The sequence below is a fragment of the Apaloderma vittatum genome, unplaced genomic scaffold (assembly GCF_000703405.1).
Source record: "Apaloderma vittatum isolate BGI_N311 unplaced genomic scaffold, ASM70340v1 scaffold6741, whole genome shotgun sequence".
NCBI classification, from domain to species: domain Eukaryota; kingdom Metazoa; phylum Chordata; class Aves; order Trogoniformes; family Trogonidae; genus Apaloderma; species Apaloderma vittatum.
Window position 1 is genome coordinate 73378 of NW_009697320.1, and position 9202 is coordinate 82579.

General features: G+C 36.9%; 1 protein-coding gene across 1 annotated transcript in view; it reads right to left on the reverse strand.

The window, feature by feature from the left end:
• The window catches only part of LOC104280058 (collagen alpha-1(XIX) chain-like), a gene marked incomplete at its 5' end in the record, with an annotated part of 39196 nt that overhangs the window by 14173 nt on the left and 15821 nt on the right, over positions 1-9202 (reverse strand). Inside the window, 4 exons of the mRNA XM_009877592.1 lie at positions 1322-1366; positions 1522-1557; positions 3224-3286; positions 5513-5557. Of these exons, the coding sequence (XP_009875894.1) occupies positions 1322-1366; positions 1522-1557; positions 3224-3286; positions 5513-5557 (189 nt within the window). The remainder of the gene's footprint in view (positions 1-1321; positions 1367-1521; positions 1558-3223; positions 3287-5512; positions 5558-9202) is intronic.

Sequence of the window (9202 nt, forward strand, 5' to 3'; positions counted from 1 at the left end):
AAAAAATCAATGCCCAACTTGCCCATCTTATCTGAGATGCAGATTTCTGCCATGTACCTCACTATTATTTCTTAGGAGGATCTCCTTTTGTTTTCAAAAAACCCGTTTCTTTTCCTGCAGGATTGTGAGGAACAGCTGACAGCTTTCTGAAAACTGTATTTAGATACTGTACTGGGCATATTTATAACTTTCCTGTTATAAAAGGCTGTGAGAGATTTTTTACTATCACTTGAGACAAAAAATAATTCTGAAAATTTATTTTTAACATTTGTCTATATATTTATTTTATTTATATGTATGTATGCATGTATGCATATATATTTATATATTTTACTCCATACAGAGAGAGCTAGATCGTGACACGTTTGCCCATGATTCTAGAAGTGAGAGTAGATTTGGGCATCTGTGACCTCTCTGAGAGCAAGCAATATCCATACTTACATCTATAGCTCCATATACATGTGTGTATGTACGTATGATGTCACCAACAGGACTGGAATAAATACACCCTCTTCTCTTAATGCAGTAAGAATAGGCGGTACAATAAGGAAGTTCGTACATTTTATTGGAGTTCTGTCCTTAAAGGCAGAAGCAGAACATTGCAAACTGTTGATTTTTGTAAGGGGCAGTTATTACAATAAAGGTTAAAATCTCGTGTCTCCTCAGTGTCATAAAACAGCATTTCATTTTCCAGATTACGCAGGGAGGTGCTTTTCTGATATATCAAATAAATATGGTATCAATTGGTTAGGACTTTAGGGCTTTATAACAGGAGTAAAATATGCACTAGGATTTTCTTTGCTCTAGCAAAATAAAGATCATCCCTCATTTCCTGCAGTGATTCCTGTCCACCATGATCTTGTTACCAGATCAGATCTGCCTAAACATTTTGGGAAGCAGTAAGGTATTTCATTGTCATTCCTGTTGTCTAAGTGTAACAAGCTTGTTTTATACAAAACATGATTCGTGTTTCTGACATAGGAAAATCTCAGGGCTGATGATGGGGCAAGCTTTATAGCTCTTGTAAAGTCTGAGAGCATCAGAACAGGATTAGCTACTTTCCAATTTTCAACCTATTGATCAGTTTACACTGTCCAGGTCAACTATATTAGAAAGTCTATAAAATGTGTTCTTCCTCTACATGTAGAAGCCAATTCAATGCCAGTTCCTTAAAGTGGTGCCTAGGACTAAACCTCTTAGTTGTCTAAGAGACTGAAGCTCACAGAAAATTCATTCGTTGGTTTTGCCTGTAAAAGATGTGCTGATTAGGTGCCTAGATGCTCAGTAAAAAGAAAAAATCTTATTAAAACAAGAGACTTACACGTTCTCCTTTGGGTCCTCTGTCTCCTGGTCTTCCCACAGCACCCTGAAAATTTGTTTTTGAGAAAAAATAAACATATCACTTAAAGGGTATTTCGTGTATTTATCCGTTAGCAGAACTGAAAGCAACTGCCAAGGATTAAGAGCTGTTTTATCTGTGAAGAATAAAATACAACAAAATGCAAAAGCATGTTTTCCTACCGGAGGACCTGGCAGTCCATCTTTTCCACTGATTCCCTATTAAAAACAAAACAAAACAATTTAAAAATAAATATGCTTATATATATATATGCATTTTTAAAATATAAAGGGTAAAGCTCAATGTCTGGTGCTGGTATCAGTACATATTCTAAAGCTGCAAAGGCTGTTCCTGTGGTTATAGTACAGAAATACTCAGAAATAGTCTTGAGGTGAAATAACAGCTCAGGACATGGCTGAACTGCAAGCACACTACATTCAAGCTGAGAGTATAGCAGAAAAAAATAATCTTTGGCACCAAGATGTGCATCAACCTTAACGATCACACAACTTGAAATAACAAGCTACATGGGAATTATGCAAATGCAGAATATAGACCTCTACATGCACTTTTCTGGTCCCAGCTAGTAATTATACAACCACAGACGAGATTTTTTTGTATTCTAGCCCTGATGCGCTATTACCCTTCTGCTACTATGGAGATTTATGTCTTAATAGCAACTGGCTAGATCCATTCTGTGGTCCTTAGGACTTGTGGCACAGCACATCTGCAGCCTCCTGGCCTCAACATATTTCCTTCCCAAAAGAGGGTGGTCTTATTCATAATACCTCCTGGAAACAGTCTTAGGCCCACGTTATTCCCCTAACTGGAATGTGACATTATCTGAGAGTCCTAATTGTCATGGGCCAAAATAATGTGAGAGAGTACGTTAACAATTGTGCAGTGCCAGATAATTGCAAGATAAATGCTCTGGCACTGTTTCATTGGTTCGATTCCTGCTCGGTCCCCATGTGTTGCCAGGTCTAGTCGAGAGGTGGTGTCCCTGCCCAAAACAGGGAGGTTGGACTAGATGATCTCTAAGGTCCCTTCCAGCCTACGCCATTCTATGATTCTATGATTTACTAGGACATACACGGATCTGCATATGCAGCAAACTCACTGCTATTTCACTGAGACAGAGGGACTTGCATGAGCAAAGATATCAGGAATATTTCCTTTCCCCTCATTCTGCAAAATGGGAGTTTTGCACAGATTAGGCACCTTGGGCCAATTTGCTGTTGAAGTTACAGAAATTGTCTCTTTTTTTCAAGATAGAAGCATAATGTAGAGATGTGCTGACAAACTGAAAGTCTGCTTCTCATGCTTGTCCTCAAAACACCAAGCTTTGTGGGAGATAACGAGTTCTGTGCTATCCTAGCTAAACCACGTCTAGAATATAAATTAGGTTGTTTTAAAGCAGCTCAGACAGTGCTGACTGCACTGATGTCACACTTTTATTAAATAAATGGGTCAGATTAGACATATCCTAAGTGAACAGTAAATGCTTCAGCTGCAGTGTTGTATCACCAGTATACAGAAGAGTTATGAAGTTTATTCAGTCATGAAGCACACGCTTCTCTATCTAAACTAAAACTGAGGATGTATCTTGTCACCCCATCCTTTATAGACTGTGTTGAGTGTCGGAGTTAATATCCTCCTCCTGAAAAAATATGAGACGATCCTTTATGTCAACAAAACCTAAAGGACCCTCATGATACCTTTAAAGGCAACATCTCAGTAACATTAACTATCAAAACACCGCAATAGCAGGAATTCTTGACTGAATGGCTAATATTGAGCATTACAGCTCTAAGTGTTCTTCAGATGTTACTTAGCGTAATGCAAAGCAGGATGTAATCCCATATAAAGTATAAAATTTCTTACTGGTTTTCCTTGTGGCCCTTCTGGTCCAGGGAAGCCTGTATCTCCTATAGGTCCTCTTTCTCCCTAAAAAAGAAGAAAACACATATAAAAATCTGCATGTAAAATCTTACATTCACTGTTTGAAATATTTGTGTGTTACCGTAAGAGCCCAGAACTCAAATCTGTACTTACAGGTTCTCCTGGCAACCCTGGAGACCCAGGAGATCCCAAAAAAAAAGAAAGAGAAAATTAAAAATTCAAATCACTAGGCAGCAAACCATAATTTCTCCTAGGTGAAAAGTATGAAATAATATATACTTAAGGAAAACTTTCATGTTATTGCTTTAAGAGAGGAATAAGAGATATTTTACAAGAATTTTTTAATATTTGTGCCATGTTAATCAGGCTTTTGTGTGTAACATCATCAATTGCAGTCTTTACGCTTTCTGAATACTGAGATAATGTTTTTCATAAACTTATTTTACAGCACCATGATTTCCCTTTTGAGGAGTCACAGATCAAAGTTTATCACTATACATGTGACATCAAGCTGTTTTTCCTTCAGATACTTCCTAGTCCTAGTCAATTGCTGACTGAACACATTTTGCAAATTTTCTTCATGCTCTTTTTCAGTCACTTTTACTGTCATTTTATGTCCAGCCTGCCAAAATTCTCAATCTTTTCTCATCATTGGTGATTTTAAATGTCTTTATTTCTTAAAATGATGCCTTGTTTTTAGAAAAAGAATCTCTGACCCTGAATCTGGATTTTCCAGAAACACCCTTAGACCAGATCTTCAGATGACTTGGTACAAGTGAGGGGATCTAATATATCAATGTAGGCAACAACTTCAGGAACAACAGGATTTGTGCTGAGGAATTAGCTATTGGTGGCAATTCTTGCAGAATCTCAGTCGAAGCTTCCCTGACAATCCCTCTTAGCAAAAAGCCAAAGCTAAAATGAGAGTTTTATATTCCTAAATAGGAAAACGGTTCAGTATCCAACTTAGGGAATAACACCAGGCAAGGAGGATAAATTCTCTTCTAGTAAGATATGTGGACGTTTTCCAAAAACTCTTCCTAGACTACTGAAAAATAGTATCTCTCATATGTCTATTTAATTTGTTAATTAAAACTGCTTAGCATAAAATGTTAAAGCAAATAATTTGTTTCAATGGATTTTACTAGAGTTAAAAGCAATCAACAGAATGCAACTCCATCAGTGACGAAGAGAACTCATTAAATATTTCATATCCAGCTAGAATAAAGAGCATCAAGAATAAGTCTTGGAACATATCCAGTGGGAAATACACAGGGAATGAGCAGTTGTGATCATCCTAACTGGCTACTGAATTACTGATTTACACAGTGAAATCTATTTCAGAGCAACAAACTTTGAAACTCAAAAGAAACACTTCTATATTCCCCCTAAATGTGCATTTTTACCTTGTTTTAGGAGAACTTAACTATATTCAGCAATTTAAGCTGATGTCCTCTTTTGGAACTCACAGTAAATAGACTAAACCAGTGGCTAATGGAGATGGGAGTGCACAGACACAAACTTCTCCTTATTTCAAGAAACACATATTTATAATTTGAAAATAGCCCTTCAATGAATTGATAGCTGTCCAAATTTAATAATAAATGTATTTGCATATAAATAACATCATACTGTCTCCCGAAATATGGATTTTTTTTTTTATTAAACTCTGAATGCATTCTAAAGAGAAGTTGTCTTCATTTACCTTAGGAACATGAATTATTAATTATAATTTCAATTTATCATTAGTTACATTTACTTTCAACTACAACAAAGTTTCTGGATGACTTTCAGAAACTTCTCTGAATACCACATGTAAACAGCTGATAAAGAATTTCCCTAAAGTTAATATCTGATTGACTTGACATGCAGATCCTTGTGGATCACAGAAACTAATATTCATAATTTTTCATTGTGATAGAAAAATACTCAGAAATTTGTGCGTGCCCAGGAACACAGAAAATGTCTTTTTCTATATTAAACTGAGGCAATGAGAAGAAACTCACACGCTTTCTTAACTAAGTATATGCAGCTTCAAATTCCACACCATTCCCTTGTGTCATTCTAATAATAATAATAATAATATGAAATGTCACTGGCATTGAAACTCTCATCTCTTAAGGAAAAGCACATGATTCTCCCACTTGCCTATAAAGTATTAGCCAAGTGCTGGTGTTACACAACCAGTGATTTAGATTACAGCTCAGCACTTTGCTTGACTTGTTTTATTGGCTTCTGATAAACTGAGTTTTCTTTAATGAACATACGTACCGGTATCCCTGCTACTCCCGGCGTGCCAGCTGGTCCACGGTCACCCTGAAGAAAAGGTAAATCTATACTTAAATGGTAACACTTAAAACAGATGTTTGTTTGTGGATTCCCACTAAAACCTGAGGAAGGATTATTCAGTGAACTGGAAATGAGGACAAGAGCCAGGTTGTCCTAAATGCTAATATTTAGCTCTGCCACTGACTCATTTTACAGACTTGAGCAAGAAATAGAAATCCTTTGTTTAGGTTCTCTTGTATAATGTCATTATTTCCATGCTATCCCTTATACTCTGCTTGAGGACTTTATTAAAGGGACTGAAAGTCTCCGACTTATCTATAGTTTTCCAAAAGACAATGATGAAAATTCACATAGCCTAATTCTTTTTCTTAACAACATCCCCATATTTAAGATGCATCTGCCAAAGAAATTTTTTCTGCCATTGTCCTTTCAGGGCAAAATTTCTCCTTTTAGCATACAACCACCTTTATCTATGCTTTAAGCTAAGACAACAGCCTTTGTGACGGAGCTGATGAATTACAGGTACAATCTCATCTTTTTCTCTTGAGTGAACTATAACCCAAAGCAGATGGATGGAGCTCACCAGTGGTCAAAGCCTGCACAGTGAGATTTACCCTAACCCACTGCTGACATGTACTGGTCTGTAACACCACACTCTGCTAGCGTAACGTTGGTTGAAAACGTAAGAAAAAAACCCCGGGCTCTTAGTTTCTACAATCATGTCAGGAAAGCCCTGGCACAGTTAAAGCCGTACTAACAGGAAAGTATTTTTGTGGAATGAGTGTATGTTACCTGGAGCTGTTTTGCACAAGCTCTGACAGCCACGTTCTGTGGTGCAGAAGTGCCTCAGGAGATGCTGGGATTTCTGGTTTCTGTTCTCATATCTAATCCTGATTTATCTCAACGATAATGTTGGTCGTTAGAAATGCTTAACTCCATTATACAAAGCGCAGACAGGTGACAGCTTAGATGCTTGACTTTTTGTCTGGAGGCAGAAGCTTGCTTAAAGGCTACAGTTCAAGCTCTTTTGCTCTGGAGGCTGAGAGGTGACTTCATGCAAGTCCACCCCTCGGTGAGGAACACAACGTGCTCCTCAGGAACACACCTGAGCATGAGTACCTGTACCAGGGCATATTGGTTGCAGCACTGCACTCTGCCCCTGTTGGTTATTCTGGACGCAGGAAAGCTAGAAACTCCTAATGTTTCTCTTTCAACTTTTTTTGTTATTTTTTTAAGGGTTGTTCTGGTCCTTTCATCAATGTGATACACAAACTGCTGTGTCAGCGCAGCTGAGGGAAGGGACATTGTACCTCGAGGACACAAAGTTCTCAAGCAAGTTGAAGAAACTATTGCCAGCATCATCTGTGGGAGATGGCATCCTGCTGCACAGATGTAATAGCTCTCAAGTGAAAACAGGTGTGTATGCTGTTGGGACTGGCAGGCAGACTCTGAGACTCTGTTCCATTTTTTTTGTACCAAAAATGTGAAATTTTCACCAAATTTAGGTATGGAAAATATATTTTTACTCTGGGAAAGGGCCACTTAGTGTGTCTCACTTAATGTGTTTATATGATCTGCTCTATGCTTACTCCCTTTATTTACTTCTTGTCTCCACTTTGTCTCAGTTAGACACGTAATATCTCCCTGGGTTTGTTCATTCTGAAATCAGACTAGTCTTTAATTGCTTGTAAATTGTAGTCTTCCAGAGCAAGAATCATCCAATGTAATTGAAACATCTGGTGTAGGTATCTACCTCGGATCTTGCCACTCTGCACACATGGGAGTAACACACAGTGATAGCGAGAGAAAGTTTTCATTTCTGCTGTGTTTTATGAAAAATAAGACTCAGTAACCTATTTTTGTATGAAGTCATTGAATAATATGTAATTCAAAAAGCTGAATACTCAATTTTCAAAATAAAATTACCTTTTGTCTTCTTAAATTTAGAAAATAAGGACAAAATAAAACTTTCCACTGATAAAAAACTTATGTCCAGTTTTTATTTAATTTCTCACATACTTTTTGTACTTTGCATATTTAGAAATGAATACCAAAATCTTAACATTTTTAGCATTTCATGTCAAGTTTTTCTTTGAATTCATATCAGCCTCAACAATTAGAAAGCGAAAGGCAGAAACACATCACCAGATGAAGGAAAGAATCATTTATTCGCACTGAAATTCAGATCTGAACTACAGGAAGGAGTTGGAGAGTATGACAGGGTTCAGGATGTGCTACAGTGGCATCATCATGCAGCAGAGAGTGCACAAAAAGCAAAACAGAAACAAGTGGCGGTTTTTAGAATGAGCAACGGTCCGAGAAAAGAGTTTTTTGCTCACTTTCGAGCAGGATGCAATACAACAGGAACTGTAGGGAATCAATCTCTCCCTCTGTTTCTACTCTTTTTGATACTTTTACACTCAACTGAAATAGTCTTTGATGTTTGTGTATGGAAGTCTTGCATGCGCTAGGCCAAGACTAAGTCAGGCACAAACTTCTCTACAAATGTGTAGCTATGCAATTAACCTTAGAACAAGACAGACTGGAAGCATAAGACGATGTTCAATAAAGAACAAGAACTCATGACAATACACAAGAATATGTTAACTATATTACTATCAAGTAATATAGTTATATACAGTATATATGATATATAATGTAGTATATAGTCGTATTCTATCAAGTTAAGAAAAGGAAGTATTACAAGACTTCCTACATGCAATTTTCCATTTGCAGAAAATGAAATTTAAAGTTGGGTGAATATATGATTTAGATCCACACTAAAGCAAAAAAGAAGAAATACAGATAAATATGTAAATATTTTTCATACAGAAACATTAAATTACACATAAAAAAAATTCAGACAAGGTTTCATAAAACTCAGAAAGCTCCATATGGTTGCCACTAATCAGCCATGACTTCTTTTTAAGAGTCCTACCTTTTCCCCTGGTAGTCCTTCCAGTCCTGGTAATCCCATTGGTCCTGGGTCTCCCTGATTTTATTTTTTTAATAAAAAAGGATTGCATACATTAGAATTTCTGTACTCCACATGAGAAATGTTGAACAGCAAGCAACAGAAGACTATTTAACTTGAGATCAGTAAACCAGCTAACCAATTATTAGGTGAACAGATTCTGTTATGCCCCAGTTTAGTGTTTTTTTGAATTAAGCTTTTCTCAGAGGCACTGTGTGAATATTTGGATTCTGATACTGAAGAAAAAGACTCCATGATATGGACCCAAGTCTGAAGACAAGAGCCCTTCAACAAGACAAGACACTCATCATCATTTTCCAAATACTGTGGCCTGATGTGTTCAGACAAGGCCAGTCTCTCGTGACATTTAAACAGTCTATATGTTGTCCTCTGAACTGATTCTTTACTATCAAGCATCCAAGATGTTGGCTGAGCCATCTCCTTATTTATCTTGCCTAAGACTAACAATTAGAAGACAGGACAGCATCTGGAGAGGTCAAGTGTCAACTTCTAGGTGGTTCAGAGATGAATGCACAAGAAGTTAATACTGTGTTCAGTCATCCATTATATTATCACTGAGAAAAATTATTTACCAGAAAAACAATAAAATTTTCATGTCTGTCAATTGAAAAGACTTTTTCAGATGTACTGATTCTGCAGGATGTAAGCAACCTGCTAAAGAACACTAATAGACTCTT